The 14,420-nt window shown below is 41.2% G+C and overlaps 1 protein-coding gene across 3 annotated transcripts in view; it reads right to left on the bottom strand.

Moving 5' to 3' along the window:
- Window positions 1–14,420, bottom strand: part of LOC106599281 (solute carrier family 12 member 7) — a 101,256-nt gene that overhangs the window by 55,311 nt on the left and 31,525 nt on the right. Inside the window, exon 1 of one of the 3 annotated variants that reach the window (XM_045714692.2) lies at window positions 6,686–6,963. The exons of the other annotated variants lie outside the window; for them this stretch is intronic. Coding sequence (XP_045570648.1) covers window positions 6,686–6,716 — 31 coding nt within the window. The 5' untranslated portion in view covers window positions 6,717–6,963. Of the gene's footprint in view, window positions 1–6,685; window positions 6,964–14,420 lie in introns of those variants that run through there. 3 annotated transcript variants of the gene reach the window in all.

Below are 14,420 nucleotides of genomic sequence, written 5' to 3' on the forward strand. Positions count from 1 at the left end.
AACCTTTATGGTGTTATACTCAATGCCTTAGTAGCTAGCTACATTCTTATATTAGCTCTGGAAAACAATGCTAATTGCATCAGAGAAGTATTAGTTTGTGTTGAATTTTGTGATGAGATAGATGTTCTTCTGCATTTTTGTTTTATTATTTCACTACCACACCATGTTTAACTGTGTTCGATCTTGTCTATCCACATTGTCTCAAGAGGACCACAATGGAAATAAGTCCCAGACTTTGTGTGTTATCCTTGATGATTTTACTCATGTGCATGTATGGCTTTTTCAAGTTGTGTGTGCTTGTTTTTTAAAAATGGTCGCTTTAATAAACTAAACTTTGAAGCTACTCTGGCCTTATGACTCCCAAGTGGCGCAGCTGTCTAAGGCACAGCATCTCAGTGCTAGAGGCGTCACTACAGACACCCTGGTTCAAATCCAGGCTGTGTTTCTATCAAAGTGAGTGTCTTATTACGTTATAATAGTTTCTGTATGTGATTTGCATGTGAACTGTATGTCCAATTACAAAAAATCCCTTGTTCAGTAATCATCTCACCTGTTAGTTGGCAGTGAACTATGTGGCCATTGAGGGATGCGTCGATCAGATGGAAAAATATCTTCTTATACCACTTGGTTGTGTGCATTCCACAAAGCTGTTTATCATGTCCGCCTTATCCACTGCCCCCATTTTGAGGTTATAGTCAAGCACGCATTCTGGTTTGATGTTTCTCTCTCCCATCAGGTGGTCCACCTTCCCTGTGGCCGACATGGTTGCTGTATGGACAGTGGAGAGGACATTGATGTCTCGTTTGTCATGCCACTTTACTGCCAGCTGTTGACCGTTCTCCTTCAACTCCACCTCCCTTCTCTGCATCCAAATGCAGACATCCCCTTCCTGTTTGACCGGGCTGTGCCACAGGCCCCTGTGCTGTTGGAGAGCAGATGCTGGAAGAGTGTGGGACTGCTGTAACAATTGTCCACATACAAAGTGTGACCCTTGCTGAGATGAGGAGCCAGCATGGTCATCACCACGGACCCGGACACCCCAAGTCCCTCATACTCATCAATGCTAGGTCCTTGTATGGCACAAAGACTCAACCAAATGCTATTGTCAGGCCGGCAAGAACATTTCTTATTTTGTATAACGGGTAATTTAGGATGGCAGTAGCATTGTTGACGAAATGCAGGCATCGCAGCAGAACTAGGAAGCAATCTTGGGAAAAGAGGGTGGCAAAGAAGGGAGTTGCAAACATAGGATCTCTGCTCTAGTATTCTCTTAGGGAGTTCTTCTTTACTATCCCCATGAGGACTGTCACCAGGAAGGTATACATTTCACTAATTGTGGTTGTCCCCCCATTCCTGGCTCTCTCTTCTCCTGTAGCTCCAAGGCATAGCGATTGGTCTCCTCTACTATGTCTCCCACCAGCTCCTCTGTCAGAAACAACTTGAAGCACTCTGCCTCAGATGGAAATGTCAAGGGGTGTTGCACTCCAGACTGGGACTCATCAAAGCAAACAGCAGGGCCAGGAGGGGTGAAATGGCTGGTGGCCTCCCGGCTACCACAGAACTCCTGTACTTCATCCACTGTCGGTCTGCTACCATCACCACCAGCATCTTCAAAGGGAACTGGGACTTTGTCAGTGGATAAGGAGTCCTCAGATTCAGGGTTCTCAATGGCTGGGGGGCAGCTCCTCACTGTCACTGTCAGAATCTGATTCTTGACTTTCATACTCAGACTCATTGTCAGAATTTTTTTTAAATCTCCAGAATTTCCACATGCGAGTTGTCTCCTTTTGAAAGTCACTGCTAATGCTACAGCTTAGCTCACTAGCAACATGCATAAACAACAACAACACTGAATGGCTCAGAGTGGGAGTGAGAGGTACGTGAATGACTGCCCGCACGCGCCACTTGAATCAATAAATCACTATCAGAAAATGTTTTGTGTGGTAATTGATATATTTTATGTTTTATTCACGTTTTCAAGTCCCGGTGATAAATCATGCATTCCAATTCTTCTTATTATGTGTGTAAAATACTTTTATGAAGGTTGTACTGATTATGATGAGCTAAGCTAATTCCAGCTATGTGTGGAGCCATGTTTGTTGACATACAATGCATTCTGGGTTTCTAGATCTCTGGTCTGTCGGACCAAAGATGCTATAACAAAATGAGGTGAGTAAGGGTCCACTCATTTTTTGAGAACTTCAGGAAGTGAATGGTGGGGTGTGAACGATGGTAGACGACACACCCCTTCAACACGCATACTATAAAATAGACCAAACTCATGGCGGCGCGCTGAAACTAATCATCGTCGGATTACTTTCGATTTCTAGAAAGTGTTTTACTCTATTTCCATCAATGGTGAGCTCACCCGTGATGTGATTAATTATACATAGTAATTGCTATTAGCTAATTCATATTCTACTTTATGTCAGCCAAGCGTTATAAAAATATGACTGCTTGTGTTGCGTCAGTATTTCCTCATTTAGCGTTAGGACAAATTTAGGCTACATTTTTCCGGTTTGGATTATTGTGTTATGCTATAGATACAATGTTCAGATATTCACATAACTATCCAAAAATAAAAACGCTCACATTCCGGACATAACTTTGTAAGGACTGTGTTTGTGTAAATAGTTTCTGAAAAAACAGTGGCCAGCTCAAATGCTGATTGTTGCGTCATTCGAAACTGGCCATTCTAAATAAGCGTTCTAATCACACAGGTGTGATCGTACGCTTCAGGGACCACTGTAGAATGATCACACCTGTGTGATGGTACGTGTGAAAGGGTTAATGAATAGCGGTTTTGTTTTAATCAAAAATAACAAACCGAGTGTTTTCCAGCATACAGTGTTCAGCTGCGCACTCTGATGACGTATCCACTCGGATTTTTTACATAGTTGGCAAAGGCAATAGGAGTTATTTTAGGTTAGCATCATTTTCATTTAGATCTAGATCGAATTATGATTGACCACATGACAATGATTGAGACATGAAGACGTTACTATAAATTAAATGAAAGTTTCACGAAAATGAGCATATGCAAATCATAACTGGCACGCAGATCGGTAGAAATGGTAAGATAAATTGGCATTCCAAAGTTGCCGATTTCTCATGTAGCCTATTACCGGAAACGTCTGGAGAATAATGGCAGAATCTGCTAAAGCCAGCAGGAGCGGGAATGGAATAGTTGGGTCAGGTTGTTTTTTTTTAATTCTGATTATCTAGATCTCTGGCACCCTCTTCAGGCATTTGTCTTATTTCATCAAACCGTAAGCTTAAAGAATCAGACAAGCTCAATGCATATGTTTGATTTTATTAAAAACACAGTGTGACTGTATATGGAAAAATACATAGTCAAAAATGTAGACCAATCGATTGGTCGAAAGAACAGGCGACTTTTGGTTTACTAAGATTTGTTTTTAGTTGGGGTCAGCCCTATTAATGATCATACTGTTTAATCAGCTTCCTGATATGCTACAGCTGTCAGGTTGATGGATTATCTTGGCAAAGGAGAAATGCTCACGAACAAGGATGTAAACAAATTTATGCACAAATTCTGAGATAAACTTTTTGTGCATATGGAATACTTCTGGGATCTTTTATTTCGTCTCAGTAAATATGGGACCGACACTTTACGTGTTGCGTTCATATTTTTGTAGCTGTAAAACTGTACATTTTTCCTCTACGCCCCATGGCAAAATGAGTAGAATTGCATGCAATTAGTTAAATGTTCTCTCTGCCCCATGGAAAAATGTGCAGACTTGCAGGAAATTAACTACAAAAATTCAGAAAATAAAGATAAATCGCTGTCACGAGAAGGGCCGCTAAAATGTTTTGCTTGCAAGGGGTGGATGGATGCTGGTACGCAGACCCACAAGCCACTGTGGCTCCTCATCGTGATTGCCCCGATCAAAGTTAGATAGCGGGAGAGGGCTTCTAGGCCTCCTGCATAGGGGATGTTTGTATAAAGAATTTGAACATCCATAGTTACAAGTATGTCATTAGATTCAACTTTGACATTCTCAAGGATCTTTAGCACATCATTGGTGTCGCCCAAGAATGCTGGGAGGGGAGGAACCAACTTTTTTTATGAAAAAATAAATAAAAAACCTACAAAATTGGGATAGGGGTTCCGTGAGGCTATCATTTTACTATATGCCTCAGTGGAGGGTCAGACAGTTTCTTAGGTAGGCCATAGTAAACTGCACATTCTGGGTGATGAGGAAATCTCTCATTTTCAGTAATCCAACCATGGACTAAAGCACTTAATATATGCATCAATGTTAATCTCAATACAATCTGTAGGGTTTGCACGTAAGGGGACATTTAATTCTCTATTGTTCAAATGACTCATAATGGCCATGTGATACTGTTCATAACTTTGTACCACAACAGTGCCACCCTTATCAGCAGGGCAAACTACAAGATTACAGTGATTTTGTAGACCTTTGAGCGCTACAACCTCTTCTGCAATGAGGTTACCTTTGGAGTATTTATGCTTACTGGCAACTTCTCTAAGGCAATAGAAGGACAAAGATTGGTGAAAGGACTTATTTTTCAAAGGGTTAGGAATTCTCACTCCCTGATTGGTTTCAATATCAGTATTCACCTGATTTCAAAAAACAGTGTCACTGACTCAAAACAGAGGTGAAGAAATGCTTAAATGCAGTTGTCTAGAGAATCTGAACGTTTGTCTTTTGAATCACTATGGATTTCCTGGGAGTTTCTTCCACTTGACCAAAGCACTTAACATTTTCAGTCATACTTGTCTTAGGAAACAACCAATATTCCGTTGTTCACTTTGCCCTGCTACAGGTCAATAAATCATCTCCAGAGTTTTGTTGATTGTCATTGCCATGTGTCCTGTGGGATTTTGTGCCTTTGTCTGTGCTACGAAGGCTGAAAAAGCAGCACTGTCTGTAACCTTCAGATGACCTTCCCCTCTCAGATTACCATATGTACTCAGTTCTGCTCCAGTGTGTCAGCACCAGCGGTGCCTTTGAAGAATTCTGTGGCTGTTTACAGCAACAGACGTCTCACTGTTTAACTGCCAAAGAGCTGATCTCTGTTTAAATAATCTGATATGAAATCAGGAATAGAACAAGAGCAGCATTGCACACTAGAGAATTCCCACCCCTGTAGCTGAGTAAATGTTATGACAGGCAACCTGCTGGTAGCACACACAAAGCTACTGGAATCAGAGTAACCAATGCCATCATGTGTACCGGATGAGGCTGCTGATGACACTGGTCAATGAGACTGACACTAAGGTCTGCACTGTAGACATCCTGTACAGTATGATAATCAAAAGGTCAAATTAGCTTGAAACAACTTTCTCTTTGCGATAATGTTATTTTCCCATGATTGCTCCCCCAACTGTCTAAGACGAGAGGTGCTCACCAGTGTTTTGTCATACTACTAAGGAAATTGCGTCTAATGTCATCATAATGAACCATCTAATTATAAAGTGCAGCCTAGTATTCAAAACTAAGAGCAGACACTGTTCCATAAAGGAGGTTCGCAATGATGCCATTTATCAACACAATGCATCATCCATTTCCATTACAGACTTCCTTGTAAATTAGATGTGATGCTACATCCCAAGAGAGTTTCAATGAAAAGAGCACCATTTCTCAATCATTGGAGTCTCTTCATTCCTTTCAAGCCATAGTTAGTTTGCCCTACAGTAGTCTACCACAGTCGCTGTGTTTAACAACATAAGTTTGGCAAAGCGAGACTAACACACTACAGACAATAGACACCCAGCCTATTGTAAAATGTGCTGGCTGAGGAAAGCAAGGCAGTTTTCCAAAGAGAAGACAAGGGCAGTGGTTGAACCATCCATCACCATGTACTGGCTGTCTGCTCTGTTCATTCCACACACACACACACACACACACACACACACACACACACACACACACACACAATGCATAGGAATCAGTTGTATCAGACTACAGCGATACATTAGACAATGGGGATCTGACACTGTGTAGAGAAGAGAGGTGGACAGGTTCAGGTTCATGCATTCAATCTGGGAGATAATCCTCGTGATTGACATTAGTTCCATTGACAGATATGAACAGCACTGAACCTGCAGTAGTAGTACTTGGCAAATTGCCGATGGCTTAAGTGAATAACTTCAAGGTAAGAATCTCAGAAACTAGGAATATTTTAACTCCTATGTACACAAAATAAATACAAAAACGTGGCTGATTTAACATACATTTTCAATATTTAAAGTCCCATGAAAGTTTACCAAATGCCGAAAAATCCCTCCCCACAACGACATCAGGTAGTTTGCTAACAAGGAACTAGAGTAAGTGAAGCATTGCACCCTCTATGATAATAAATGACAATGAGATCTACTTATAACTTGTTAAGCCTCCACAGTGGAAGCTGCCTAACACACCTGAGCCTAAAGGTAAGATGCACAGACAGAGATATGAAATCCCTATATTTAACCCTGGGTCATCCCAGCACCACAGATTAACGACTACAATACACAAGGACAGACAACACATACCTGTACATACAGTAAGTACATCATGATGGCTTAACCATCACTTCCACAACAAGAGAAACATCTGTGGTAATGAACAAACGTCTTACTACAGACCAGACGAATGTGCAAATATGTCTAGCCTGATTATTTCCTAACGGTTCATCACACAGAAGAGCTCACCTGATTGTCTTGAACCCTCCCCATGCTCCATGCTAGTGGGGAGGTAATGCTGGAGTCCCACAACTCTCTTCCAGTATGGTACTGCAAACCTCAGAGTTACAGACCTCAGTCTGCTCTGCCTAGTCCCACTTTCATGGAGTTGACTTCAAATTGGTGTAACACAGCACTATATGAATATTTGCCTATCTGTTCTGCAATAGGGAGCTTGGCAGCTTTGGTTCAGGTAGTAGACAGGCAGGTATCTATGTCTGCAGTGCTCTGGGAATCAGCTGCTCCAGCCCTGTAAGTTGTGGACATCCCAACTCTGTCCTGTTACCGTCCTGTCCAGTCTGGGCACTCTGTCGGAGGCAGTGGAGCAGCATCAGCCCTTGAGCTCCTGACCCCTCATCCACTCACTGGAGGGAGGGGTAGAGGATGCAGCTTTAAAGCTGCAATATGTAACTTTTGGGGCGACCCGACCAAATTCACATAGAAATGGGTGTTATGGATCTGTCATTCTCACTGAAAGCAAGTCTAAGAAGCGGTAGATCTGTTCAATATGCGCTATTGCTATACTTCTCGTTCTTAAGATTTGTTTTTGCGTCTAACTTTCAGGTTTGTACACCAGCTTCAAACAGCTGAAAATACAATATATTTGGTTACGGAAAATGTATTTCACAGCGATTTAGATGGTACAATGATTCTATACACTACAGTTGCGTGTTTTGTCACAAACTGAAATTAGGCGAACTATTAGAATTTTAGCAGCCAGGAAATGGCGGAGCGATTTCTGCATTGAGCATCATTAAGTTATTGAAGGTGAGCTACTGCGCCTGTCTGCACCCTGAAACACAGATTAATGATCTTACAGTGCATTCCCCTACACACACATACACACACACACAGTACACGCAGCTATTAGCTTACCATAAAACTTGTGTACACAGTATGCAGCTTGCAAAAATTCTCAAACATGTCCAGAACAAATTCAAGGAAACGTACAGTATTCTACAGGGACATGACTGCATGGAACTCCCTTACATCTCATATAGCGCAAGTGAAAAGCAAACATGGTTTCAAAAAACAAATAAATCAAAACCTCACGGCATAACTCCCCCATGTGACCTACTTGTTATGTGTATGTACTGACATGTATACTGAACTGAGTTACAGTTAACCTGTTGGGGGTAGGGGGCAGTATTTGCACGGCCGGATAAAAAAACGTACCCGATTTAATCTGGTTATTACTACTGCCCAGAAACTAGAATATGCATATAATTATTGGCTTTGGATAGAAAACACCCTAAAGTTTCTAAAACTGTTTGAATGGTGTCTGTGAGTATAACAGAACTCATATGGCAGGCAAAAACCTGAGAAGATTCCTTACAGGAAGTGACCTGTCTGACAAGTTCTTGTTCTTCTTGGCTCTCTTTAATGAAAACTGAGGATCTTTGCTGTAACGTGACACTTCCTACGGCTCCCATAGGCTCTCAGAAGGCGGGAAAAAGCTGAATGATGTAATTCCAGCCACTGGCTGAAAAACATTAGCGCTTTTGGTAAGTGCTCTATCAGAGGACAATGGGACGGATGCGCGTGCACGAGTCGACCCCATGTTTTTATTTTGTCTCTCTTTGAACCTAAACACGCTTTCCCGGTCGGAATATTATCGCTTTTTTACGAGAAAAATGGCATAAAAATTGATTTTAAACAGCGGTTGACATGCTTCGAAATACGGTAATGGAATATTTAGAATTCTTTTGTCACGAAATGCGTCGTGCGCATCACCCTTCTTTACCATTCGGATAGTGTCTTAAACGCACGAACAAAACAGAGGATATTTGAACATAACTATGGATTATTTTGAACCAAACCTACATTTGTTATTGAAGTAGAAGTCCTGGGAGTGCATTCTGACGAAGAACAGCAAAGGTAATAACATTTTTCTTATAGTAAATCTGACTTTGGTGAGGGCTAAACTTGGTGGGTGTCTAAATAGCTAGCCCTGTGATGCCGGGCTATCTACTGAGAATATTGCAAAATGTGCTTTCACCGAAAAGCTATTTTAAAATCGGACATAGCGAGTGCATAGAGCAGTTCTGTATCTATAATTCTTAAAATAATTATGTTTTTTGTGAACGTTTATCGTGAGTAATTTAGTAAATTCACCGGAAGTTTGCGGGGGGTATGCTAGTTCTGAACGTCACATGCTAATGTAAAAATCTGTTTTTTGATATAAATATTAACTTGATTGAACAAAACATGCATGTATTGTATAACATAATGTCCTAGGGTTGTCATCTGATGAAGATCAAAGGTTAGTGCTGCATTTAGCTGTGGTTTGGGTTTATGTGACATTATATGCTAGCTTGAAAAATGGGTGTCTGATTATTTCTGGCTGGGTACTCTGCTGACATAATCTAATGTTTTGCTTTCGTTGTAAAGCCTTTTTGAAATCGGACAGTGTGGTTAGATTAACGAGAGTCTTGTCTTTAAAATTGTGTAAAATAGTCATATGTTTGAGAAATTGAAGTAATAGCATTTCTAAGGTATTTGAATAATGCGCCACGGGATTCAACTGGCTGTTGAGTAGGTGGGACGATTTCGTCCCGCCGACCCTAGAGAGGTTAATATAACGAAATCAGTCAATTGAAATAAATGCATCAGGCCCTAATCTATGGATTTCACATGACTGGGAATACAGATATGCATCTGTTGGTCACAGATAGCGGTGTGGATCAGAAAACCAGTCAGTTTCTGCTGTGACCACTAGAGGTCGACCGATTATGAATTTTCAACGCCGATACCGATTATTGGAGGCCCAAAAAAAGGCGCTGCCGATTAAATCGGCCGATTTTTTTGCCGCTTTTTATTTGAAATAATGACAATTACAACAATACTGAATGAACACTTATTTTAACTTAATATAATACATCAATAAAATCTATTTAGCCTCAAATAAATAATGAAACATGTCCAATTTGGTTTAAATAATGCAAATACAAAGTGTTGGAGAAGAAAGTAAAAGTGCAATATGTGCCATGTAAAAAAGCTAACGATTAAGTTCCTTGCTCAGAACATGAGAACATATGAAAGCTGGTGGTTCCTTTTAACATGAGTCTTCAATATTCCCAGGTAAGAAGTTTTAGGTTGTAGTTATTACAGGAATTATAGGACTATTTCTCTCTATACGATTTGTATTTCATATACCTTTGACTACTGGATGTTCTTATAGGCACTTTAGTATTGCCAGTGTAACAGTATAGTGTAACAGCGCACACCCGCTAACTAGCTAGCCATTTCACATCGGTTACACCAGCCTAATCTTGGGAGTTGACAATCTTGAAGTCATAAACAGCGCAATGCATTGCGAAGGGCTGCTGGCAAACACACGAAAGTGCTGTTTGAATGAACGCTTACGAGCCTGCTGCTGCCTACCGTCGCTCAGTCAGACTGCTCTATCAAATCATAGACTTAATTCTAACATAATAACACACAGAAATACGAGCCTTAGGTCATTAATATGGTCGAATCCGTAAACTATCATCTCGAAAACAAAACGTTTTTCCTGTCAGTGAAATACGGAACTGTTCCGTATTTTATCTAACGGGTGGCATCCCTAAGTCTAAATATTCCTGTTACATTGCAAAACCTTCAATGTTATGTCATAATTACGTAAAACTCTGGCAAATTAGTTCGCAACAAGCCAGGCGGCCCAAACTGTTGTATATACCCTGACTCTGCGTGCAATGAACGCAAAATGACACAATTTCACCTGGTTAATATTGCCTGCTAACCTGGATTTCTTTTAGCTAAATATGCAGGTTTAAATATATATACTTCTGTGTATTGATTTTAAGAAAGGCATTGATGTTTATGGTTAGGTACAATCGTGCAACGATTGTGCTTTTTTCGCAAATGCGCTTTTGTTAAATCATCCCGTTTGTCGAAGTCGGCTGTCTTTGTTAGGAAGAAATAGTCTTCACAGTTCGCAACGAGCCAGGCGGCCCAAACTGCTGCATATACCCTGACTCTGTTTGCAAGAGAAGTGACACATTTTCCCTAGTTAAAAGAAATTCATGTTTGCAGGCAATATTAACTAAATATGCAGGTTTAAAAATATATACACTTGTGTATTGATTTTAAGAAAGGCATTGATGTTTATGGTTGGAGCAACGTGTACCTAAGCGATTATATGCAACGCAGGACAGGCTAGATAAACTTGTAATATCATCAACCATGTGTAGTTAACTAGTGATTATGATTGATTGATTTGTTTTTTTATAAGATAAGTTTAATGCTAGCTAGCAACTTACCTTGGCTTTTTACTGCATTCGCGTAACAGGCAGGCTCCTCGTGGAGTGCAATGTAAAGCAGGTGGTTAGAGCGTTGGACTAGTTAACGGTAAGGTTGCAAGATTGAATCCCCGAGCTGACAAGGTAAAAATCTGTCGTTCTGCCCCTGAACAAGGTAGTTAACCCACCGTTCCTAGGCCGTCATTGAAAATAAGAATGTGTTAACTGACTTGCCTAGTTAAATAAAGGTCTAAAACCTGAAATCGGCCCTAATTAAAATCGGCCATTCCGATTAATCGGTCGACCTCTAGTGACCACCATTTTCCTCCTGCAGCGCGACACATCTCCTTCGCATAGAGTTGGTTGTGGCCTGTGGAACGTTGTCCCAGTCCTATTTGTAACTTTTGTATTGATTTTGGCCCTTTGTTCTCCCAATTTCAATTACGATCTTGTATCATCGCTGCAACTCCCCAACGGGCTCGGGAGAGGCGAAGGTTGAGTCATGCGTCCTCCGAAACATGACCCGCCAAACCGCACTTCTTAACACCCGCCCGCTTAACCCGGAAGCCAGCTGCACCAATGTGTCGGAGGAAACACCGTTCAACTGACGACCAACGTCAGCCTGCAGGCGCCCGAGCCACCACAAGGAGTCAACAGAGCGCGATGAGCCAAGTAAAGTGGAGGCTGCTGAGGGGAGAATGGCTCATAATAATGGCCGGAACAGAGCAAATGGAATGGCACCAAACACTTGAAAACCATGTGTTTGATGAAATTGATACCATTCCACTCCAGTTATTACCACAAGCCCATTCTCCCCAATTAAGGTGCATTATCATGCTGAAACATGAAGAGATGGTGGCGGCTGAACGGCACGACAATGGGACTCAAGATCTCGTAATCTCTGTACATTCAAATAGCCATCGATAAAATGCAATTGTGTTCGCTGTCTGTAGCTTATGTCTGCTCATACTACCAATGCCACGCCAACGCCGCTCGCCCACACGACGCCATATACATGGTCTGCGGTTGTGAGGCCGGTTGGATGTACTGCCAATTTCTCTAAAACAACATGGTAGAGAAATGAACATTCTTGCAACAGCTCTCGTGGACATTCCTGCAGTCGGCATGCTAATTGCTTGCCAAAAAAACTTGAGACATCTGTGGCATTGTGTTGTGTTACAAAAATGTACATTTTAGAGTTGCCTTTTATTGTCCCCAGCACAAGATGCACCTGTGTAATGATCATGCTGTTTAATCAGCTTCCTGATACGTCACACCTGTCAAGTGGATGGATTATCTTGGCAAAGGAGAAATGCTTACAAACAGGGATGTTGTCACAACTTCCGCCGAAGTCGGTTCCTCTCCTTGTTCGGGCGGCGTTCGGCGTCACCGGTCTTCAAGCCATCGCCGATCCACTTTTCATTTTTCCATTTCTTTTGTCTTGTTTTCCCACACACCTGGTTTACATTCCCTAATTATTTGACGTGTATTTAACCCTCTGTTCCCCCCATGTCTGTGTGTGGAATTGTTTGTTGTTTCGTGTATGTGCACGTTAGACTGGTTTGCGCTGGGTTATGTCAACCCGTATTGTGTTTAGTGTTCTTCGTGCCGTGTATTGTTCGCCGAAATAAAAGGCTCCGTTTTCTACCCAAATTCTGCTCTCCTGCGCCTGACTCCTTTACAGCCAGTTATGCATACCTAACAGATGTAATCAAATTTGTGCACAAAATTTGAGAGCAATAACCTTTTGGGCATATGGAAAATGTCTAGGATCTTTCATTTCAGCTCATGAAAAATAGGACCAACACTTCACATGTTGCGTTAATATTTTTGTTCAGTGCCAGTCAAAAGTTTGGACACACCTACTCAGTCAACGTTTTTTCTTTATTTTTAATATTTTCTACATTGTAATAGTGAAGAAATCAAAACCATGAAATAACACATATGGAATCATGTAGTACCCAACAAAAATTGTTAAACAAATCAAAATATATTTTTGATTCTTCAAAGTAGCAACCTTTTGCCTTGATGACAGCTCTGCACACTATTAGCACTCTCAACCAGCTTCACCTGGAATGCTTTTCCAACATTCTAGAAGGAGTTACCGCTTATGCTGAACACTTGTTGGCTGCTTTTCCTTCACTCTGCTGTGCAACTCATCCCAAACCATCTCAATTGGGTTGAGGTCGGGTGATTATGGAGGCCAGGTCATCTGATGCAGCACTCCATCCCTCTCCTTCTTGTTCAAATAGCCCTTACAAAGCCTGGAGGTGTGTTTTGGGTCATTGTCCTGTTGAAAAACAAGTGATAGTGAGACTAAGTGCAAACCAGATGGGATGGTGTATCGCTGCAGAATGCTGTGGTAGCCATGATGCCTGTGTGTGCATTGAATTCTAAATAAATCACATACAGAGTCACCAGCAAAGCACCCCCACACATCACACCTCTTCCTCCATGCTTCACGTGGGAACCACACATGCAGAGATCATCCGTTCACCTACTCTGCCTCTCACAAAGACACGGCGGTTACAACCAAAAATCTCAAATTTGGACTTAACAGACCAAAGTAAAGATTTCCACCAGTCTAATGTCCATTCCTTGTGTTTCTCTGCCCAAGCAAGTCTCTTCTTATTATTGGTGTCCTTTAGTAGTGGTTTCTTTGCAGCAAATCGACCATGAAGGCCTGATTCATGCAGTCTCCACTGAACAGTTGATGTTGAGATGTGTCTGTTACTTGAACTCTGTGAAGCATTTATTTGGGCTGCAATTTCTGAGGCTGGTAACTCTAACGAACTTATCCTCTGCAGCAGAGGTAACTCTGGGTCTTCCTTTCCTGTGACGGTCCTCATGAGAGCCAGTTTATTCATAGCGCTTTTGATGGTTTTTGCGACTGCACTTGAATAAATGTTCAAAGTTCTTGAAGAGTTCTGCAATAACTGACCTTTATGTCTTAAAGTAATGGAATGTAATTTCACTTCTCTTATTTGAGCTGTTCTTGCCATAATATGGACTTGGTCTTTTACCAAATAGGGCTATCTTCTGTATACCACCACTATCTTGTCACAACACAACTACCTGGCTCAAAGGAAATTCCACAAATTAACTATTAACAAGGTGCATCTGTTAATTGAAATGCAATCCAGGTGACTACCTCATGAAGCTGGTTGAAAGAATGCCAAGAGTGTGCAAAGCTGTCATCAAAGCAAAGGGTGCCAACTTTGAAGAATCTCAAATATAAATATATTTTGATTTGTTTAACACTTTTTTGGTTCCTACATGATTCCATATGTGTTATTTCATAGTTTTGATGTCTTCACTACTATTCCCCAATGTAGAAAACAGTAAAAATAAAGAAAAACCCAGGAATGAGTAGGTGTCCAAACTTTTGACTGGTACTATATGTGTAACTGATATACGCAAACACACACGAGCACCACATGTTAATGTTTTTTAATTTATGTTTG

The sequence above is a fragment of the Salmo salar genome, chromosome 03 (assembly GCF_965601325.2).
Source record: "Salmo salar chromosome 03, fSalSal1, whole genome shotgun sequence".
NCBI classification, from domain to species: Eukaryota; Metazoa; Chordata; class Actinopteri; order Salmoniformes; family Salmonidae; genus Salmo; species Salmo salar.